Raw genomic sequence first — 23,972 nt, forward strand, 5'->3', positions numbered from 1 at the left:
ACTACATAAATGTCTCACTATATTAGCGAGACAATAAACAACCTATTCAATTCGAGGGATTTGCATGGGAAATGGGAGCATTAGAGAAGACATGGGTCTCTTTCGTTTCTCTGTGTACTTTGAGGGGAAGGATGGCTCCACTGTGAGCAAGGGGATAGGAGACCCAAACGCAGGCAGACAAGCTTCCCCTGTTTTGGGAACATTCACTCTCACAATGCCTTAGCTTAGCGCCATCCTGACCACAGAGCAGAAATAAGCTAATTGCTTAATTAGCTGACCCAATTCGATAATCTTTTGGCATATTAACATGAGCTATGCAACTAATAGCCGTGATTCACAGTCACCGTGGTTATTTATGGGTTTACCGTAGTGAGGATCAAACACAAAAACCCTCGGTCAACGTTGTTCCTTTTACGGAAATGGCTGAAAATAAAAAACTTTTTGTGTTCCAGCAAATATTTAGAAATGTATTATATATTTCATTTCATCCGATTCTAATTGACCTTGTCCTAGACACTAACGGTTATTTTTGTCAACAAAGTTCCTGGCCTGCTCCCAACACAATTGGGCTACAGTTGGAAATTATTGAACCATTTATACAATAAAGGCAGATGAGAGAAGGGGTACCACACAATTATAAAAGTTGTATTTGATCAAATGATGGTTGAAATGGCTTAATTTACTCTTTTTCCCTTTACATGTACACTTTTACATACATGATCTTTGCTCAGCACTGGCAGTTATGGGCAAAAAGTATGCCATTTGTATGAGATGAACTCATCTATATGCTAATTCCTTGGCATGTAGCACTGCTTGGTTTCTCCCATGCAGGGGCTGTTTACCTATTAGCTCTCATGGATGCAAGGGGAATTGGAATATTAGAATAAAAAGATCAGAAATAGCGCGCATTAGCAGTACATCAGCTGTTATTAAATGTGTAACAACGTGCCGTTTCTGGCCTTTGTGTACGAGATGTGACAACAACATGGACCTCGACGACAGTCATTACAGCTGAAATAGGCCACCGTACCAACTTGTGAGATACAGGGCCTTGTTGCCTCTTTAAAAAGGCAAAGTGGGTTTTATTTCCCCTTCTCCAAAGTCATTCAAATGACTGTGCCTCTACTGCTGAAATAGTGTATGCTTTCCCCCCCGCTCATTTAAATAAGGATTAATCTCAAGAGTACAAAGTTAAGAAAGAACCCATTTTGAGTTTGGGCAAATTACATCCTTCCCTACTAACTTGAATGAAACACTACAGCTCTTTGCTATGTGTGTAAAAACACACACACACACTAACACCCACACACACACACACACACACATACACATACACTATGACTCGTGCCACACTGTGACAAAATGTGTGCAAGGAGACAGGCAGACCCATATAGAGGCAGAGGGTTGTTTGACAGATCACATTACAAGCCAGGCCCCTAAATGCTAATGTAATTTTCATATGAACCAGGCTTAAAGAGATCCAATCGCCATCCCCTGATTCAGGCGACTGTTGTGTTCAAGGAGGATGACAACCCCTCCTTATTGTCTATGTAATTCACCAAAAATTGCCACTTACAGTCCGCTCAGAGTAGGACGCTTGATCTTCAAGCTTCCTCTGGTCTCTGCCACTCATCCCCATTTTCTACTTCTTCCAAAAGTGCCACCACTTCATTAACCTCGCCAGGCAGGAGATAAGAGAGAGGCAGTGCATCAAAAGCTGCTCTCAGTCAGCGAGAGAGGGGTGTGTGTGGGGGGGGAGAGAGAGAGAGAGAGAGAGAGAGAGAGAGAGAGAGAGAGAGAGAGAGAGAGAGAGAGAGAGAGAGAGAGAGAGAGAGAGAGAGAGAGAGAGAGAGAGAGATGCATGGCAGGCATATCAGACACACAGACCAGAACCCAACAAAAAACACACACACAGAAAGTACCCCCACAGAGAGTATCGTTTGTTTCCTGGCATTCATTTACAGACATGTGCAGCACATGTATTATTGTCAGTTTTTTTTTTTGCCTGCTTTCTTTCATGTTTTGAAGAAGCTTGATTGGAAAGGTTAACTTCTTAATTGGAGAAACATGTTTGAATATATTGTAGTTTTGTCCGGTTTCTTAATGAAATAGGCTGAAATATTTAGTTGCAAGTTCAAAGAAGCTTGATTGGAAGAGCCTTGGACCTGAGTTGAAGGGCATTCTTTAACACGGCGGCTAAAGTATACCCAACGATGGAGAAAGATGGAAATTCATTCGTAATAACGTTACATTAAAGTAAATTGTCACTGGTTTAGTTTTTTGTAGATTAAACCGTGAACCAATGTTGACAGATCTTTCAGCCCATATTCAAAAGAAGCGTGAAAAAACTTGACTTAAACAACTGTGGTTCAATCCTCAGACAATGGAGAAACATGCTTTGGTACAATACCTGCCTCATCTCATGATAAGTTTTAAAGTTAAACCTAAGTTTGAGGAAGCTTATTTTTCACTAACCAAGTACTATATTTTATTAAACTTGGAATAAGAACATTCCCAGTGACATCAAAAGGTATTGTGAAACCAGATGGGTACAACCACTTCTGACTCCCTCTCAAGACATGAAAGTACATCATGTATTAACTGAGTCACAATATTGTTTTACTTCACATATAAATCTTGCTGGTGCTTTTAATCCCTCTACCCACAGTTTCCTCAGAAAAAAAAAGGAGGATATAAATTATTTTCCTTTGGTGGCAACGGTAAATCCCTGCCTGGATTCTGTTAAAAGGCTTAAAATGTCACTAAATGCCAGGGCTGAGACTAGCGCGAACACACAGCTTCTTTGAGACAAGACTTTGAGAAAAAGCTGTTGAAAGTTACCTGAAACTGATGAGGTTAATATTCTTATCAGAAGCCCAGGCTCCTGTGAAAGTGGATATTGAAAATAGCAAAGGTAACACTCCCCATTAAAAGGCTATCACAGGGATTAACGGCACAAACACCAATTACACATCTAATTGTTTATTGTCATAGCGCTTTCTAAAACTGCTTGAACACTTGGAAGTACGGCAAGGGAACTTCATAAACCGTGTGAGAGTGGAATAAAACTGAGTAGGAAAACATCACACAAATAACAGGCGATCCAGCTTAGGGTATTCATGGGGTATATACAAAAAAAAGGACTCAAATACCATGCACATCCCTTGGTAGGCCAATGGAGGCCTTAGGAGTTTGGAACTAACTTTATACGAGCATGGGCCTTTCACTGAAAGGTAACAGAGGACAAAGGCCCAGCGAGGAAATACACTCGACATGTGTGAATCAGGAGGCAAAATACAGTGCACTAAGTCGGCCTCTGCGGAGAAACCACAGAGGGAGGGGAAGAAGGGAAAGAGTGAGACATTCTCCTATCTATTAAGACTTTTTTATTTATATATATATTCATATATATATATATATATATATATATATATATATATATATATATATATATATATATGTGTGTGTGTGTGTGTGTGTTTGGAAGGAGTTTTTACTGAGCCACAAAACCCAGCAGCAGGAAAAGGGATAAAAAAAAAGATTCCTTAAGACTAGGCGGTATGTAACCACAGTGCTGAATCTCAGGCTGGAGTTAAAAGTTGTACCGCGGTGTTAAGGAAAGAGAGGGAGAGAGGGAAGGAGAGAGCGAGAGAGAGGGAGACGTGTGGCAGGATCCTGCATGCCGGCTGATAACATGCTTGGATTAGGGATGTTTAAGGGGAAGTGAAAATTATTCATTTGAGATGGATGAAAGCTGCACTCGTCAAGTCTACCAGTCATGCACTTTATACATTTCATTTCCAACCGCTGCCATGCATAATTTCTCCTCAATGCAAATTTCGTACACACACTGAAATGGTGGGAATATTTACCCCCTCTGCCAGAACACATTCTGACACAGAAAATGGATCATCTCAATTGAACAGGGATGGAGAGGGAGGGGGTAACAATGCAATTTGTTTTTATTAAATGTTTGGGGTGGTGTGAGAATTTGAAATTTGTGTCAAAGCAAAATAATGGGAAATGATAAATTCCACTTAAAAAAAATGCTTAAATCTTAAAAAAAGACAAAAACGTAGATGTCATGGTAACAACAGAACAATCTAGAGCGTTGTGCACACATACGTCTCCATCGCAGTGAGTTTCAGTATTAGGGAGTGTGTGACTTGGTATCTGATTAATTAGCGGAATTAGGTTTCGAATATCTACTAATGTTGGTCTAAGAGCCTAGTGTGTGTGTGTGTGTGTGTGTGTGTGTGTGTGTGTGTGTGTGTGTGTGTGTGTGTGTGTGTGTGTGTGTGTGTGTGTGTGTGTGTGTGTGTTTGTGTGTGAGTGAGTGACTGAGTGACTGAGTGACTGAGTGTGTGTGTGTGTGCGTGTGACTATACAAATATTATGATCTCTCTGATGAGAATTAGGTCTCCAGTCTGAATAGCCAATAAATTAGAGGCACGATTCTCGTTTACTCATCAGAGCTAATGAGCCTGATAAAATTACCTCGAGCATCATAATTACAGGCTAGTGGCAGACTCTGGCACATGCTATCAAATGAGACCTCTTCGCTTCAACAACTCTCACACACAGAAAATCCGACACACACACAGGCCAGACGCACGCACCAAAAAAACTTGGGTCAGGATAGAAGTTGCAACCCATCCCGGATAAATGCGAAATATTAAATTAAAACAATTATATTTGAAGAGAGCAGCATCACAATATTATAATGTTGTTATGCTGCTATTTATGTATGCATATATCTATATCTTTACCTGAATATACATACATAAATAAAAATAAAAAAAGAGGAAGTAGGACCATCCAAGATACACCGATCAACTATCTGCTATACCTCATTGTTCTTATAAATGTTCTAATAAATGATAAACGTTCCATCAACAAAACAGAATTCAAATTTCCCTTCTTTCTGTCACCCGTGTTCCCACAGATTTTGTTCGTATTCTCTCCCAGGCCTTTCATAGAGATTAAGCACTTCATGGGTAATGGCATATTTTAATGAGCGCTGGCAGACTGGACACGAGAGCTCACCTCCGAGGATTCCATTTCATCACACGTTCACAGGATGAATTGTTTTTTTTGACTTATGAATATTAATATCCCTCTAATTTGAGGCTGTTGTTAATGCTTGTCGCTAGGAGCTCGGAAAATCAGGTCCCATTCCAGTTTAAAACCCATGTATTAGACAACCCCCTCACCCCCTCATACACACACCAACCCCCCCCATCCCCCACCCCCTGACACTAAGCCATCGCCTTTGATTCTTAATTGCAGAAGTGCAAGCATTTGCAGTATATGGCGCGCAAAGCTTTAATTAACTCTAATATCACACATATTCAGTGTTGACTGTCACAGACATCATGCCTTGCTTTTTTTTCTGTACCCCGCCACCCAATCTTCGGCGTGCGCTCAACTAGAAAGATTGTTTTTCCAAGTTCATGATCACAATTTCATGCATTTCAAAACGGGAAAGGGGGGGATGGGGGAGACGGATTCCCTAAGTAGCTGAATTATATTGACGGGAGCAAATTAACTTGATGCCTTCCTTCAAAACATTATTTAAAAACACATTAAATGCACACATTGATTGCCATTCGTCTTCAAAAGAAAAAAACTGATTTATTGGGACAATAAGTTCAGTCAAAACACTATAAATATGTACGTCCATCATCAGTTCAAAATTGTGGCATGAAAAAGAAACAGACACCGCCTACAAACACTGGAAATAGCATTTTCACAGATGAGTGACTAAGCAAATCAATAACGTTAAGGCATGTGAAATTTATAATAGGCCAGGTAGGGATTGGGGGCCATTCTTTAACAGATATTAGTGAAGAGTAATGTTTAATTAAACCTGGTGTGCAGATAAGGAGCTCCATACAAACCTATAGTTTATAAGCCCTGCCTGGCCATAAGCTACAGCTCTAAACTAATCCTCTTTCACGTAATATTATTGCTTCAGCCCAGCTGAACATTTTGCAGCATTTATAAAATTAGCAAAGAAATTAACTGTCTGTACTGTGGCAAATTGGATTTCAAAGTTCCTGCGGTGTGATACTGCATACCCAGGCTGCCACCTACAGTACAGAATGAGAGTGTTTATAGGTGGTAAAAAAAAAAAGGGCAAAAAACATCTCATTCAACATGTGTGGGTTATGTCAACATGTGTGTCTTTGCCATCATTTTGACATCTTGATATTTTTTCCTGTTTAAATTTCCTTTTATATATTCCCTAAAACTGATAGAAATCGATTATAAAAATGTATAATTGTTTTTGTCTTGAATTAAGACAACTAAAAGTAACATTGCTTAAAATGTGTTATAATTCTAAATACACGGTCAAATGGAAATCAATCTTTCCTTGCTTCTTTTCATCTGAATTAAATTAGAAGATTTCCTGTATAATAATTCATAAACATGCCTTTTTTGCTATACGAGTGACTACGCTACTGAGTTGAAGTGAAAATATATGTATTGTTACAATATCAATCGCATTAAAAATGCTTCAAGTACATTGTGATGGGTTCTTTAAACATTTATTTAAGTTGTTAAGACAACCTATCCTATAAAAAACCTGAGGACACACACACACACACACACACACACACACACACACACACACACACACACACACACACACACACACACACACACACACACACACACACACACACACACACACACACAAACACACACACACACACAAGATATTCATGACCCTCAACTAATTCTAACTATACGGTGAAGAAAACAATTCAAGGTTTCAATTCAAGGTGAACTATTAAACAATGTAAATGTTAACAAAACCATGATCATCTTCCAATACATACAATAGTGAATATTTTAACATGAAGCAAATTATTTTATGGTCACACTTGCCAAATTTTCCACAGTAACCCAATTCAGAAAAAAAAAGGACACAATTAATTCTTCTATAATGTATTCAAATCGTTGAGATATAAAACCATTAAAAGCTGACTTAATACCCACACACTTTTCAGTTAGTGTATTAGGGCATGGCAGTAAGCTTCAACACCGGTTCTGTGTTTAATCCACCACTCTCTTACTTCTTCGCCTGAAGAGTTTTGAAACAGACGACTTCCTCCTTTTGGGTGATTTCTTTACCCCTGTTCACCAAAATAAAAAGACTCATAACAAACGGCATCGGGACGTAAATTAAAAAACTTTTTAATGTTCAAAACAACACATGAACTTTGAACTTACCAAGACTCTGCATCATATTATTTAACTGTTGATCCTCTTCCACTTCCCTGAAATGAATTTAACATGAGTATTGCATTGTTAACGTGGTCCTGTATCGACTAAGTGCAGAAGAAAAAAAAAAGGATGATGATGAATGTAATGTGAACAGCAGTTCGAGTGAGAAGGAATGAAGCTCATAAAAAAAAAACACTTACACTGTTCTCCAAGACTACCGAGAAAAATTAACAACAACAAAGCCCATTGAATCTCACCTGAGCCTGTCTTCATCCAAAACCTGCACAATGGCGTTTCGGCCGTTCACTATCTCCACCAGTCTCCCCATCAGCTTCTCCTCACGCTCTTGATCCGCCGCAGACTTTAAACTATCTGGTCGAGCAAAATTAACACGGCAGAGAAGGAGATAATGAAGACAATACTACACTCAAGTTAATTATTTGCACACGCACACGCACACACACACACACACACACACACACACACACACACACACACACACACACACACACACACACACACCTGGTTTTCCCAGCAGTATTCGGAGTTCTGCCTCCACTCCAGGCTGTTGTACCTCCAGGTCTTGTATCCTGGCTCTGGATGGATGCAGACATTCTTGACAGTTGGTTAATGCTGCAATTTACCAACTAAAAAAGGTGCTTAAGCCAAAAAGTAAACCTAACATATAATCAAAAAATATATTGAATTGTACACAAAAGATGTATTTCACACAAATATTGCTTGAACTAAAAGTTTTAAATTGGTGAAATATAATTATGGGGTTGTGTTTCAACGTGTGGAATAAAATGCCTACATTGGAACGACGGATGGACAGACGCACATTCACACACGCACACGCACACACACACACAGCAATTAACACTCACATGTAGACCAGTTCGGACTCCTTCCTAATGTACACCTGCTTCTTCCTGATGAGGTTGAACCACTCAACCATTATGGGGTCCATCAAAATGTCCCCCCCTGCATCTGAAAGGGGACGTCATAGTTTTGGATACATAGCGCTTAATTGGAAAAGTGTGAGGCAAATACTATTCAATTAATCAAAGTTATACTGTTAATTATAAACTCGGGGGCCCATGTATGAACATTTATTGGGCCTTGGATTCAGGATTCTGGCACAAACCTCATGTCAAGACAGTCACACAGCTTTTAATTTAGTAAATTTAGATTCCTTTATCTCGTCAAATTGAAAATGCTGCCAATTAGCAAATGCATTGCCATGTGCATGCATTATATCTTTCTAATCACATTAGTAACAGATTCATACCCGGACCGAAATATTACAGGAAGAATCCAAAAAATGTGCAAAGGCGGAAACATCATAATTTAATATCAAGCTTTAAATTAACAGCTTTTGTTGAGGCCGAAATTACACTTGGCTTGTCTTTCCGTTTCACGATCGCTGAAGCCAAGGTTTCTCACACACTCATTTAGCCTCCAATTAATCAATCAATCAAGTAAAGACGACAAGTGATGTCTCCAACGAGTATCTGTTCAAATCTGACTGAGTACGTTATGTGATGGGGTGCAAGAACAACCAATCAAAACCAAACCAACATTCGGACCAAAATGGCAGCATCTTCACTGTATAAATTCATAAAGTTAAAAAAGATTGTATAAAGGAATAATATTGGTGAGAATTAGATATTTTTTTATTGTTGGATGCTGTGCCAAAAACTAGCAAACTATTGACTTATGTATGCTGCGTAGATCAAGGATACATCAGGTAGAGTCCAGGCTTACATTGTGAAGTCTTAGTAATCTAAGAATCCCTCTATGCTGTACCATCACCTTTATCAGTAAAAATACAGGCAAGAATTTTTAAAGCCAGAGTTTAAACAATTATACACACTTAATTGGTTTGTGCCACGGCAGAAGCAAACATAAAGGATGCTGCCTGACCAATCGTGCCTCAAACAATGAATCGTTTTGCAAAGAGGCCCCTTCGGACGCCCAGGAATTAGTGTCTAGGTCAGCATCTCAGAGTCAAATCACAGACGAGGTGCTAAACACTTGAAGCTTATACACACATTTCCACTGGGGAAACTGACTTACACGCATGTTAGAGAAAGGTTAGACAAAAAATAAAATAACCAGATTGGTGTTTAATCTTGCTGAAACGGTAAACTAGGGAAATCCAACACACTATCCTTACGTATGATAATCAGAGTTATAAGGCAATGAACATGTCCAAATATGACCCTTAACATTGCACTTGTAGTTCGGGGCATATGCAAACGCAAAAGCAACGTGGGTTTACACACGACACAATGGAGAGGAATACATTTGCCTAACAAAGTATAGATCAAATTGAATGACCCTTTTATGTCTTTTATAACGTGTAAAATTGGAATAATGGAGTTGAGAAAATAAATCAATGGGGTCTTGTTTGGGGAATATGCAAATATCAAAATTTGCTGCTCAACAATTATGGCCAGTACCCTCTGGGATGTCGAGGGACCGGAGATAAAACAGCGAACCTTGTTCTCAGAGCCTCAATCTCTAAAAATAACACGCTTGTACGATGAATTACTAACAAGGTTTGGTTTCCTCCTCCTCTCCCCTCCCCCTTTCCAAATGTCCATTCATGGGAGGTATTTTAATTCAAAAAGGCGGAACATTTATTTTAAATTCTGAGCAAAATGACAGCACGTTCACAGCCTGAGCTCAGGACAGATTCATCGAGCCAAAGAGAGAAGGAATAATATTGGGTGGTTGGAAAAAGAACATTACTGTGGCCCAAGCCATGTTTACCTTGAACAAAGCAATCAAGCACCTTCAGGCTCCAACTAATGAGTATTTGAACTGTCATTTAGTCCATGAAACGTCATAAATAATGACAAATGTCCATCACAAGGAACCAGAAGCCAATGCCTTGTCATAATATGCTTGCTTTGTCTGCAGCCAGGAAAAATAATGAAGGTATTCATTCTAGAATCTGAAATATCTTAATTTCCAAGTTCAGTCTGTACACAGGGATGGATCCAACTTCTTTAAAATAAGTAAAGTGGTAAATATTCATATGGGTAGGACAGTGTATTAGCTAGTGTGTTTGAATCCTAGCCAAAAAGCTAGGTGGTTTGATCCCCATGTCCCAAATGACTTGCATCTCAAGTCGCTAAACTGAAAAAGAAAAAGAAAAGAAAAGTATTCTAACTGACTTTATCGTAAAAAGACACACCTTCCTCGCAGCTGCGTAGCTTTTTCTCCAGCTCCACCCCCTCCTTCTCCAAGGCACCCAGCTCCTCCTCGATATCGCCCAGCTCCTTCACGATCTGATCTGTCGGTATGTGATGACACCTTATCTGATGGCATCCAATCAGAGAAAAGAAGAGTCCCCACACACAGGAGGGATGATCAAACCGCCACATTTGAAGCAGGTTGCTAAATACACTGGAAAGCCTGTCACGACAGTCACCGGCGAGGTAATAAAAATATAATCATATTTGGATAGCCGTTAATTAATCTCTACAAAAAAGAGACTTAATAGGGGAAAACTTACAATGGTTGACCTCATTTCGGTCTTGGAGGCGTTGGCGGGTGACAGATACTTTCCCCTTTTAGTGCCTAAAAAAGGAGGTAGATAAAATGGGATTAGGTAGACCTTTTCATGGCGGATCATCGGGAAACCATTGTCGCATGTGACTTAACCTGCTTCTTATGTTAAAAAAAAAAAGAAAGAAAAAAAAGTCGACATGTTCTCATGATCTTCCCCCTGCCGTAAGGAAGAGCCCGGAATATCAACAGGAAGGGGAGAGAGGCCAGGCCCAGGCGCCTGGCGGTTGGCGATAACAGAGAGAGAGAAAGAGAGAGAGAGAGAGAGAGAGAGAGAGAGAGAGAGAGAGAGAGAGAGAGAGAGAGAGAGAGAGAGAGAGAGAGAGAGAGAGAGAGAGAGAGAGAGAGAGAGAGAGAGACCCAGACAGTGGGAGAGGGAGAGAGAGAGAGAGAGAGATAGAGAGGGAGAGAGGGGAAGAGGGAGAGAGCAGGGTCTCGACCTGGTGAGCCGCTGAGGTGTAGATGTTTCTGATTGGCTGGAGTCCGAGGTGAGCAGGCGGGGTTTGGCGAAGGACATCCCGCGGTAACGCGTGTCATGGCTGAAATAAAACCAAGCAGGGGAATGGTGGGGGGCATCAAAGATTGTCTATGATTTCTATTGCGAAACCGCAAAACACAGAAGTTATCCCCCCCCCACCCAAAAAAAAACGGGGAGGAAAGTACTGATTAAATGTTCACACTGATCACGTCTTCACACCCCTCTTTTCTTTGGATCAATTAGTTGGAATGACGCAACAAATATATGACACCAACGAAGAACAAAAAACAATCGGACCATTTAATAAATGCGAAAATTATGTTAAATTATTTTGTTACAAATGTTAAAGTATGTGTCAGACTTGAATGACGGACCTAAACCATTGTCATATTTGCGATGTGTAAACAAAAAGGTCAACTAGATTACCCAAGGAGGTCTGGGGTTCCGCTGGGAGCAGAAGACTCCCACATGGAGGATCAACCAAGGGTACGTCTGGTTGAAACACTTCAGGTGCCACGGCCGTAGCGCTGACGCTGGCCGGAGACTCCTCAGGCGCCGTCTGAGGCTCGTCCTGCTCTTCGCCAACATAGACGTCCGAATTTCTGCAAGGATATTAAGGAAAAATCTAACACCATCTGCTTTCTACGCATAGACCAACAAATGGATACGAGGGATGTATAAAAGGGGAAAAGAGATAGAACTCACCTTTCATGTTAGAATGGTTAAAAAAAAAAGCCATGAAAACAGTGGGAGGGTCTTTGTGACTGGTCGGTAATGAGGCGGCTGAGGTGTTAGGGCAGTGGTGGGGGGGGAGGGGGCGTTTCCTTAGGACCGGACTAGAAGATGGGCAGGGCTACAGAAGGGGACTAGTGGCCTGGCACTCTGAGCCCGTCGACAACCACAAGCACAACAGATGAGAGAAGGGAGAGCAAGTGGTCTCAGTAGAGGGCAGAGTACAGAAGCTGCATGGTTTCAAGGTCAAACTGTTTCAAGACATTTTCTCCCTCAACGGTTAGCCTTTTTTCCTGAGCCGCCTTCCGCTAAGCGAGCTCGTGTTAGTAAGCCGGTTTAGCCGGAGACTTACCTTCTTTCTGGATCCGTTGTGACGAGCTTCAGCTTTGAACGCCTGTCCTGACAGGCCGTCAAGTCTGCACACGAAATACAAAACTGATTGAGAGGCCTACTTTGAGAGCCATAGCTCAGCCTAATGCAGAATTATATAGCACAACCCTTGATTCAACACTGCATCACGGTTGAAGTGGGACTCCTCCGTTGCTTGTGGACTGGCTGGATGTGGGCCAATAAAGCATCTCTAGTTAGCCTTTAGGAAATGCATGCGTTAGGGCCTGAACCCCTACTCTTGTAAGCAGATGGCTTAATCTGTCTAGAAGTACCGGTTCCACTGAGACATATGCGCACATCTGCAGGTGCTATGAGATCATTGGTATGGTCTGGGGAATTATCGCACTAGTTCATAAGCACTCTGTGTTGAGCAAAATAACGCAAATAACACATGGCATGACCATCAACTAACTTATGAAGCCGCCGTCCAAAAATCTGTCATTAAATCTTAAGAAGTGAAACCTTTGTTTACCAGGAAACATCTGGTTTAGTTTATCAGGGAAACTTTGCATCTTGACACCTGGCCTTAGCAAGATATTTCTTCACACATCGAGTATACAAGAATGGAGCAATTTTGCTTTGAGTTAATTGGATGTTAAAAGTACAAATTGTGATGTTTGTTTTTTTATGCCTTTAACTAGGACAAGCATAGGACCACAGGTGGGAATCAAACCTGGGTCGCTGCAAAAGCTTTTTCTACTTGGTTAGCGGACTAGTGGTTTGAGCCACTAAGCCATAAAAACACTGTGGCCACTAGACATTTTGACTAGTCGGAAAAACATAGTTTTTTTCCCCAATTCCTGGTTGAATTTATATATATTTAATGAGATCATATCTTACCTGTGGTAGTGTTTCCCACCGTTGTCAACCTGGTCTCGTCCATCTGAACGGCCTTCGGGCCAGAGGCTTCCACAGCGGTTGGCTGTCCTCTCCGGGTCCCTTCCTTGCCTTGGCTAGACGTTTCCTGTGTGAAGCTAGCACCACCATCTGGACTGGGGTCACCTCCGAACCTGCATCCAAACAAAACACACTCGCATCATCATCATCATCATCATCATCATCATCATCATCAGCATCAGCATTATCCTCAGCATCATCGGCATGACGACCATAAATAGAAAGCATAGGTCCACCTTGCGGTCCAAACACAAGGTCCCAAAAAAGAGGGTACCAGAACTATGACACCCACCTTCTCTTCGCTGATCGGACGGTGAAATGGCGGACATTGTTGTTGTTGCAGTTTTCCTGAGCCGGCTTATTGCCGCTCTTCTCCTTTGCGCCTGTGGAGTGGCTGTGGACGTCGGCCGGTCCAGGGGGCTTCATGTGGGCCCAAGGGGGCTCCGCCACGGGCCCGGCCCGGCCCGTCTGGAAGAACCTCTGGCGGGCTGCCTGGGTCTTCTGTGCCGACAGGGAGAGTGGGGTGGAGTGGTCCGCCGTCTTGTTCGCAGAGGAGCTCACGGGGGCGACGGGGGTCAAAGAGGTCACGGGGGTCGCAGAGGTCAAAGAGGTCACAGGGGTCGCGGGGGACACAGAGCTGACGTCGGCGGCCTTGTAGGCGACGGGGTTGGTCGAGACGGAGACGGGACGCGGGGCGGGGGGGGTTTGGCTGACGCTTCTGGGTCGTGGCGCTAGCGTGGGACGATTAGCGTCCGGTCGCTGAATTGAAGCAGGAGGATCATGATAGTGATGATGATGAGGATGATGGCCGTTGGATTGCGCCGTCGAAGCCGGCTTGAACGCGGTTGACCGGCAAGACACGAGAGGATCAGGATCGGTCGGGACCGTCGCCGTGGACGATACAGTCTTGGGCTGGCTCTGCTGCTGATCCCGCTGGTGAGACTTGCAGACGAAAGTGTCTGGCGACGAGCCGACCCTGTAGGCCCCAGGACGGAGCGTTCCAGAGCAGTCGCTGCATCTGGGTGGGAGGGGGGTGCAGGGGTGGCCGTAGTTTAGACATAATAATACATTCAGCTTATGTAGCGCTTTTCTAAATACTCAAAGTCGCTTAACAGTGAGTAAACACAGATTAAAATCATTTATTAATAAAGTATGTAAGTCAAAAGATAAAATAGGATAAAAATAGGAAGCAAAAAAACTGAAATAGCTATATAAGACGAGGACTAGTTAAAAGGAGGGAGGGGAGAGAAAGGACAGAGTGTATGTGTTGAAAGCGATCTTGAAAAGGTGGGTTTTGAGGGCCTGTTTAAATGATGGGAGTGTGAAAGCCTGTCGGATGTGGTTGGGGAGGGAGTTACAGAGGGAGGATGCTGCAACTGAGAGGGCCGCACAGCTTGTGGGTTCCTTCACCGCACAGTGTGGGAAACTGAGTGGCTTAGAGAAAGAAGCAGCTTCTCACCTGAAGCAGCTCCGGTGATAGAGCTTCCCGTCCACAAAGTGCCTCTGGACCAGGTGAACGTGACTTTGGCACGTGACACATTTGCTGTTAAGGGTCCCGGACTTTGCCGTGTTTCCGGGTGTGGCCGTCTTCTACAAAGTGGAGAGACGGTATAACAATTTGAATTGGTCTGTTGGAAAGGGTAACAGAACAATTACAGTCAAAGCAGCTGCTTATGGTGTGTTCCTGAATCCTCGGACGCCAGCCTTCTGAGTCGGAAGTCGGGAAATCCCCCAGCTTTCTTGCGGCATTTCTCGGAGGCACTTTTGGTCTTCATCTCTCGGAGTGAGAGTAGACCGAGAGCAGTGATGATGCTCTCAACAAAAATGCTGTGCCAGTGAAGAAATTGATTTTCTTTGTATTTGTACCACGTTGGTCATTTCAATGCTCTTTCACACTTGATTATATTGCTACTTTATTTCGGTCACCAATATATGCATTGAACGGCCTTGCTGTGCGTGCAATACAATGTAAAGTTGTGTTGTTTGTTTTCGGGCTGGTTTACTATAGAGGCTTATGTAGCTAACAATAAACAACGACTAGCCAAATTCATGACACAATCACCGAGACGAACGGGAATGCTATAAATGCTCCGAGACCGGAAATGATGTAGAAGTGCAACTCGGAAGGCTGGCGTCCGAGGATTCAGGAACACACCACAAGCATATGTCACTCCTCTATGACATGTCACATGGGTATATGCATTTAAGAGGATTTTAAAAAGGAAATCTGGGATTCACCCCTCCCCCCCAAAATTATCCGACCTGCATCATCCAACTGATCTTTATTCACTTTCTGTCTCCTACCTTATCCTGAATGACCTCATGTCTGAATTGACTGAAATCATTCACTTTGCATGAAAGCCTCTCCTCACAACCCGGTATCACGCGATTGCGTGCTCCTGCGCACGAACGTTAATCTATTGAAGCGTGTTCCAGAGCACGATAGTCCGACTTTTTGCGTGTTACACAGAACGAAATGTAAACCAATGCATTCTGAATGGGAGTGTTCTAAGAAAATTAACGTGCTCCACAAAACGGTACGAGAGAGAGAGAAAGAGAGAGGAGGGACAGAGAGAGAGAGAGAGAGAGAGAGAGAGAGAGAGAGAGAGAGAGAGAGAGAGAGAGAGAGAGAGAGAGAGAGAGAGAGAGAGAGAGAGAGAGAGAGAGAGGCTTCAGAAAGGGTGTGCGCAGATAGTAGTGCACCCTAGTTATGTTTATGCCAAAACCACAAATGCTATATGTATATATATATATCTATATTGCCTAATTATATATATTGCCTCTATATATGTATAGGCTATATATATAATTAGGCTATAATTATATTATTTAGCGTGTAATGAGACAATCTATAGCCAAATTGTCGAAGATGCCCGAGAATCTTCGGGGATATCAGCATGGGAAATTGGCGAATCAGACCCATGAACCTATAAAGAAAGACGTCATCTCAAGCGGGAGAGAACGTTTGCGGTGCTGGTTTGTGTCACGTAAGTACAGGGCTCTCATGTCTCATGCATTCGGCGTGAGACACACGCAATTCAACCCATGCACACGCTCGAACCTGTGCCGTGTTCCAATACCCGTACTGTCCGTACTTACTAGCCAAAATTTGAGTAAGATCCGGCGAAAAGAAGTATACTTCAAGGACCCGGATGCCGTACTCAAAACGGGCTAATCCTGAAGTGTGGATCGAAGGACACTCCCCGTACTCAACGGCAGCCATCTTAGCTACGTAGCGGAAGAGGCGGAGCCAGGCTGAGCCAAAGTCGCCGCATTTTCCACATAGCCTGCATTAATAGAGTCATTTTGTAGTTTTTATAGTTTTTATAGCTGCTAGGCGTAAAGAGTTCACCATTAAAAGCGGGATGTTTATTGCGGGGGAGTAGCCAAGGCGGCAGTCGTGATCATAATTTCCGGTTAGTGCACCACGGAGTACTCGATTTGGAACAGCACTCACATCTGAAAAAATAACGTAGTAGATAGTGCGGATAGTATACTTCCTTTAAGTATACTCATGGAAGTACGGGTATGGTCTCACGAAAATACGTGACACTGTCACGTTATTTAATCTATTGAAACGTGATCAGGGACACGTAGGCCTATTTTCTAAATTTTGTATTTCAATTGGAAGTAGGCTATTTGTCGTGTCACTAAGCATGACTTCCAAACTAAGGTTCTGTCCGGGAGCGTTCTCCCTAATGTCCCTTATGGAGCTCCGTACAGATCATTCATTGTTGAAAATTGTCTGTAATAACTAACAAATGACAGCTTTTGGCCACCCGTTTCTACTTAAAATTGTCTGTGATAACTAACAATATGACAGCTTTTGGCCACCCGTTTCTACTTTCACCTTTGATACTGAGAAATTGTGACAATACACGGATAGGCCTATATTAAATGCAGGTGCGCTGCTCTGTAGGCAAACCGCGAAGGAAAAAAGGGTAGCTGCTTCATCTTTTCTTTTTAGAATTGTATGTCTTGATGTTTATTTTATCTAGCCATCTATTCTCTTGTTTTTGGCTATGTGAATGAACGTCCGCGTCGATGCCTCGATCGCAAGTCCAGTGTCGCGAGCGGACGTTGCCATGACATCTAGAAATCATACCGTATTTAATGGGTTGTAGTGAGTGTAACATAATTCACCTACAGTATTTTGTTATGTGTTGTTCTTTCAATTGTGTAAGGCATGTCGTTTACTGTCTTGGTGGTTCAGGGATCGCTGTCCCTTTTAACCGTACGTCCACACCAGGAGCGACCAAAGCGTCTTTGACGCTTTGGTCGCTCCTGGTGTCACTCACAAAGTTTCGCTGCGAATATTTCTGTTCGCTTTGGTCGCTCAAGTCGCTCATGACGTTCAATTCAATTATGCAGACGCATTTAAAGGAGCAATCTGCTTTTAGTACAGACAGCCATGTCAAAGAGTGAACTCCCATACACTTTGGCCATATTGCCGAGACGGTTTTGCTTGTTGGATAAAGTGCTTCGACAACAGTGATTCCCCCCAATATAAAAAAACTCCTAAAATGTAGGCTAATTACAACCGAGAACAAAAACCCCTGCGTGCTGTAGTAGGCTAGTTAAAATATGTTTCACTGATCTGCATCTGCACTCATTCGTCGCACTCAAAACAAAGACATTGGCGCACATGGCTAATTTGCATACGTGCACAGGACTGGTTGGCTCCGCAAGGCAAATAATGGAACATATCTATCTATCTATCTATCAACGCGTGTCTATTTTTAATGTGATGTATTGTGTGTATGTCCAGTCAGACTTGTTCTGTGTGGTCTTGTAGGCTACTGTCCTGTGTGGGCCGAACCACCTAAATGGATTCCCGACGATTTGTGTCGTTTGGTATTAATAAAGACTTGACTAGGCTATCGATCTATCTAGACTATTTAATTAAGAATTATTCACCTCAGGCTCCGTGAATAGTGGGGAATAGAGGGATAAAATACAAGAGATATATTGTCATTTATCCCTCGTCTTGTCGATTAGTTTGTTTATGTGACGATTTCAAAAACTTTCTGGGTTTTGTTTAAAGCATGCTACACGCGATTGGTTGGTTAGATTGGTGGCATGGAAAGCAAATGAAAATGATTCCCGCTTAAATACGAACGTTCTAGATGTATAAATACTCCCGCTTATCATCACTTGGTATCCAAACCACTATGGCGTTTCGATCTCTGAACTGAAAAAGGGTTGGGTCGTACAACACCGGGTGCCCAGTTACAGCCGCGATTAATACTTCAGCCGACATTTTGTTCAGTGAGTGAATAAAGGTAGGTAGGAACCAAAGTGCCTGCCGGTGTTCCCTGGGATCCACGCAAGCGAAGAGCGTCTACATTCCGATTGGCTGTCAGTGTTTGGCCGCTGAAGCGCGTCATATTCATTTGCATAAAGTTAAAAAGTTTTCAACTTTCTTTTGAAGCTCTGGTCGCTCAACTTTGGCCGCTGGTAGCGTTGGTCGCTTTGGTCGCTTTGGTCGCTCTTGCCCATAGAAAGTGAATGACTTCCGGCGATTTGGTCGCTCAATTCGCTTCTGGTGTGGACGTACAGTAAGGATTACGAGCGTCTCATGACGTCAGAGCCCATGCAGGATTTGTTTACCTTCAGCACGTTTTGATTTCCCGTTTCTCTCTTACTAAATAAACGAGTCACACAACTGTGTGCTCAACGTGCGAAATTGTGTCTCTCACTTATGGCAATTTCCACAGGGTTATCATTAATATTGATGTGTAGGGGTTGTTTATAACTCGTGAATAATATTGTTTAGACCACGGTCTGGGGGAATACTCTGATTCTGATTGGCTGCAGTGCGTGCATTAACTCCTGATATAGCCCTACAGACACCTGCTAAGTAGTTCCAGTCAGTGTTTAGATTCTCTGCCCGAGCCCGAGCCCGACGCGGGCCGGGTCGGGCCGATATTTCCCACCACTATACTCGGGCCGGGCCTTTGATCGAGCGTTTTTATTTTTATTTTACCATTGGTTTATTGGCCTAATCTGAGGAGAAATCTATGCCATAAACAGAAATATTATAGGCCTTTATTACACGGGTCTTCTCAATGCCGTGGAACGCTCCGTTCACTTGCATGGGTAGTAGTCCGGTGACTTGTCTACCCCAGCGTCTACCGTTGCTAAGCGACGTCACCGTCTTTGCGGGCAAATTATTTCTCTGCTGATCAACACTACAAATGGCCAAAAGACTTGTATCCCCCCCCGCCCCCCCCTTAAATAAATACTATGGCAGAATTATTATTATTATTATTCTCATTCAACTTGAACATGTGTTTTTACAGTAGAGTGGTGGAGGGATGACGTATGTTGGCCAACCCGGAAGTGAGCGTCGCCCTGGATTCCCTCGACAAAAAGCCAACGGATTCTGGATTATTATAAATTGAAACAATTATTTGTGAGATGTCATTACTCATTTGTGAGATGTTCCTTCCTATTTATGTCGAGTATACACCCCTACTGTCCACAAGCATCCCCCCCATATGGATTTGGAGAATTGTTGCCACGTCCCAGTGGTGGAGGTATCATATATATGAAAGAGGGCATTCAATTATACTATAATGATCAATTAGGAGGCCGAAGCCCTAAAGGAAGTGATGCAATAGGTGACTTGAGGGTCAACATTTGAGAACCCCTTTTATCAAAGGGGGTCTCAAAGGACTCATACGCTTCAACAGCGGCTGCAGCAGAAGTGTTGAGACGAAAGATGATATCAAGACATTTATAGAATATTCCCATTCACATGATTCTTCGCACGACCTGCAGGTTGGAGAGACTGAAATAACCCCCAAAATGAGTAATAATGTAAAAGCAGCCAAGTCCCACAAATTGCTTGAACTATTTATTTCATTCCATTGTTTTGTTGATATGCATTATTGAAAAGTTTCAAGCATATGGATGTAATGCAATATCCACAAACAGTTCAAAATGGTACCATGAAATGTCTTGTTTATTGTATTAACCAGTTCATTTCTCTTTTGTGAAAGTCACCAAAAGTCGAAAAAAGTTTAACAGTAGAGCCGTGTTGGGAACCAGCAGCCAAGAGCTTCCATGGAAACTTTCTACCCATGTTAAATAGATTTAGTTGGCAGTTCCTTTTCTGCCCATTATTTTTTAAACTTGTGGAAGCACTTTGCAGTACTGGGAGACACCATTTCTAACGGCAATGGAGCTAAATTCTAAAAATATCAAAAGATGCCCAAAGCAAATACCTTTAACCCATAGTTGTTTTATCAAATTAAAAAATTTCAGAGTTTCATTGACCACAAATTGAGCAGAAATATTTTGCATACAAATCTTTAAATAGTTTAACCACATTAAGAAAAATACTTTAGTTAATTTCTTTTATTAGTGAAGCCACAAGTTTTGCACATTATCCAAACAGAATACCTGAAATGTTGATATTTCAGCCCTTTCGGGTTAAAACAAGAGAAAAGGACAACCTAAGAGTGAAAAGTTTGGGTTAGGTGACCTATAGTTCAAAGATGTCCCTGGTCAGGTAGACTAAATAAAAGTGTATTCCCAATTGCTCCAGGACATTCGTGTAATTTACTTGTGAGCTCTCCCTCAAGCCTAGAGAGACATCAGTGTTGAACCACCAACTGAAAGAGGGTATTTGCCATTAGTATGAGTGACAACATTTCATGGCTATTAATTTAGTTCATTATATTTAGCCGATTTGAATAGACTTTTCTAGCAGGTGAGGCTGTCAAATAACTAAATATGGAGCAACTACAAAAAGTAAATTTGCAGCATGACCAAATTATACAAAAAGTATAGGAACTGTTCTAGCAGATATGTTTTAGAAGTCTCTTTTGATAGGCAGTGTAGAATGTTGGTGTATTTTAGTGTCTCTCTGTTGTTCACATTTCTAGTCTAGGGACAAGCCAGGGCCTCTCAAACTGACGGGGTGTTCTGCCATTGTTATGTCTCAAGGTTGAACCGACCTGGTCCTCCGGGACATGGCCAGGGCCAGATACCTTATCAGTGCTGAGAGTGCGTCTGTTTTCGTGTTATTCATATATCCCCTTTTTGTATTATACTCGCCCCAACCCTTTGGTTCGACGAGAAGAGGGTTCGACAGCCAAGGAACAAGTCATCGACCACCGGGTCCACTATAGATTATTCAACCCAAGTCTGTATCTCGCTGTATTACATCCTGGAATAAACCATCTATTCAACCCTCTGATCCAACCTGTCAAGTTGCTTTGATTTCGACTTCAAGAATTTTACTGGCTCCAAGTTACTGGCTGCAGTCTTGGATTTTATAGTTCTATATGAATAGATTCAATTTACTGAACTATTAATCATGCTTCAGAAGAATTAACCTTTCTTGGATGGCAGATCTGCCACAAGCCTCCATTGCCACAACCTCCAGATGGCTTACGACCTACGGCAACTCCTCGACTACTGCAAGCCAACAAATTGGCTCTTGCACACCAGACACGCATTTTGCTTTATTTTAGGTTTTCAAGCATCTTAAAATACCCAAATCATCACTCCAATACACAAGTCAGCTAATGGCCTACAAGGAAATGCTGAAGCCAGTGTTAGTGATGGCGATAGAAATGGACAAGCTTGCGTGTACAAATATGAAACTAGAATTGCAAGGTTCACAGCCCAGTTGCATAAGTGGTCACAACCGTTGGATTGTAAGCAAGGGTAAAAAAAAAAAAAAACTTCCCACAAACTAGTCAACATGGTCAATTGAAAGCCTGTACAAAACGACCCTGGAATAGTCAAATGCAGCTTTACTGCGGATGAATTAAGCCAAATTGCATAAACATCCAATGGTAAACAGTATACAAATGCAATCAAGGTTGCACTCACACTAGGCCATCTGGCCGTGACCGTCGCAACTGTGGCCTGGCCACGGTAGGCTCTTGTACATACGCCAACACGTCGCTAGCATCCAAACAATTCTACCAAACCTTAACCAACTAGTGAAAAATGGAACAAAACTTTAGCACACACCCAGTGACTAATCACCTTGTCCAGGGGTGTTCCAACGTGGTTTACCAGAGGGCCTTGTGGACTTAAGTAAGCCACACATTTGACAGAGACAGCACGGAATGACGTTAAACTAAGCTAATCTACAGGTTCCTAGTGCTAGTGCAATTACATGAGCATTTTGCACAATATTTGTACTCCAATACTACGTAAAGCAGGCTTCTTCAGAAACCCGTAGCCTGCTACATTGAAGGGCAACTGTAACAAATCCTGACCAAGACCGAAAGATGGCTCTGGAAGCCACTACGGCCCACGCAGCAGATTACTGCGTGGACCGTGGTGGCTTCCAGATCAACCCTTCGGTGGACCATTCATACACATGTATTCCGAGGATGTTTTGAAGACACTGGAGTCCCATGGCACTAGATTCCTTTGAAGACTAAGTTGGTATGGGGGGGCCCAAAGGGGGCCCCCCCATAGATCTTGTCAATCATCTAACACCTGTTAAGAAAAACACACACATCACAAGATACAAATCAGCAAAGCTAGGTTAACAAACAGCGGCGACATGCATGTCAAGGTGCAAAGAGCAGGGATACTGATGGCTTGTGTCTGAGGAGATAGCCCAAAAACATCAACATTTAATAAAGGAAAATAACTTTTACTCACTGCGGTGGTCTGTTTCGAAGTGCCATGTTGGTAGCAATATTTGTCTGGGCTGTTCAGTCAAATGCCCACAAAAACAAACACGCAACAACGCATACTTTCAGTTTGTATAAAGTGACAATAGTGATCTGCAATCTAGATCGAAAACTTTCAACCCTCACTAAAGTCAACCTCGATTGACACAGGCCGATGCGAAAAGTAAACCAAACCCATTGTTTTCACCTTTAATAAAGGGGTGCGTGACAGGTGATCTCAATTAAGAGCTAATCAGAAAGAACACACTGATCAGCCATGAGTGAGACGTTCAAAACGAGGACGAGGATTTAACGGAATTATTACCATTCAAATTCAAATTTCTTTATTATTGGATAGGGTATGATATCAATGATTTGGGCTTTGAGTAGGCCTATATTTCTTAAATATATTTCTTACATTTTTTCACCCCTTCGCCTTTTGAATATGAAATCTATAATCTCAGCCTCTCTATAATTTGCCCAACACATATTTTATTGTTCAAATAAAATCCCATCCTTATTTTGCCATTCATATTGAATCTTTACTGTCTTTCATTGTACAACACAATCATCTAATAATTATTCATAACGCTCTTCCATCTCCTTGGCTGCATTACGTAAGACGAGGCTCGGGTCAGAGCAAAGATCGGGATCCACACATGAGCTGATAAAGGCGCCGACGCGAGTAGGACGCTTATCCAGTAGCTCCGTGCGTGTTGCGTTGTTTTTTAGTAATTTAAGTAATTTAAGTGTGTTTTTGTAAACTTTTAACTCTTTTATAAACTATTTATATGTGTAGATCTCTATATATATATATTATATGGATAGGGAGAAACTGCTTTCACTCCAAACAATGGGACGTGACGGCTTTTTCCGTCGGTAGTGTCACCGCCGTTTGTCTGGCGCTGGAACAGCAGATGATACGAAGGATGGACGGAGAGTCAGTCAACCTATTGGAACCCAATACGGGGATGGCAATTTATACCCTTTATGGGGATCCGCAATTTAAATACAAG

The 23,972-nt window shown here is 42.2% G+C and overlaps 1 protein-coding gene across 2 annotated transcripts in view; it reads right to left on the reverse strand.

Annotated features, from left to right (window-relative positions):
* Nucleotides 1-5,602: 5,602 nt before the first annotated feature.
* The window catches only part of micall2a (mical-like 2a), a 28,576-nt gene continuing 10,206 nt past the window's right edge, over nucleotides 5,603-23,972 (reverse strand). For both annotated transcript variants that reach the window (XM_060038454.1, XM_060038447.1), the window contains exons 5-17: nucleotides 14,769-14,899; nucleotides 13,602-14,327; nucleotides 13,253-13,422; nucleotides 12,375-12,438; nucleotides 11,717-11,892; nucleotides 11,253-11,351; nucleotides 10,760-10,824; nucleotides 10,439-10,562; nucleotides 8,121-8,223; nucleotides 7,756-7,829; nucleotides 7,491-7,605; nucleotides 7,240-7,286; nucleotides 5,603-7,142 (exon numbers count right to left, since the gene is read on the reverse strand). In XM_060038454.1, the coding sequence (XP_059894437.1) occupies nucleotides 7,063-7,142; nucleotides 7,240-7,286; nucleotides 7,491-7,605; nucleotides 7,756-7,829; nucleotides 8,121-8,223; nucleotides 10,439-10,562; nucleotides 10,760-10,824; nucleotides 11,253-11,351; nucleotides 11,717-11,892; nucleotides 12,375-12,438; nucleotides 13,253-13,422; nucleotides 13,602-14,327; nucleotides 14,769-14,899 (1,974 nt within the window). In that variant the 3' untranslated portion in view covers nucleotides 5,603-7,062. The remainder of the gene's footprint in view (nucleotides 7,143-7,239; nucleotides 7,287-7,490; nucleotides 7,606-7,755; nucleotides 7,830-8,120; nucleotides 8,224-10,438; nucleotides 10,563-10,759; nucleotides 10,825-11,252; nucleotides 11,352-11,716; nucleotides 11,893-12,374; nucleotides 12,439-13,252; nucleotides 13,423-13,601; nucleotides 14,328-14,768; nucleotides 14,900-23,972) is intronic.

The sequence above is a fragment of the Gadus macrocephalus genome, chromosome 2 (assembly GCF_031168955.1).
Source record: "Gadus macrocephalus chromosome 2, ASM3116895v1".
Classification (NCBI taxonomy): Eukaryota; Metazoa; Chordata; class Actinopteri; order Gadiformes; family Gadidae; genus Gadus; species Gadus macrocephalus.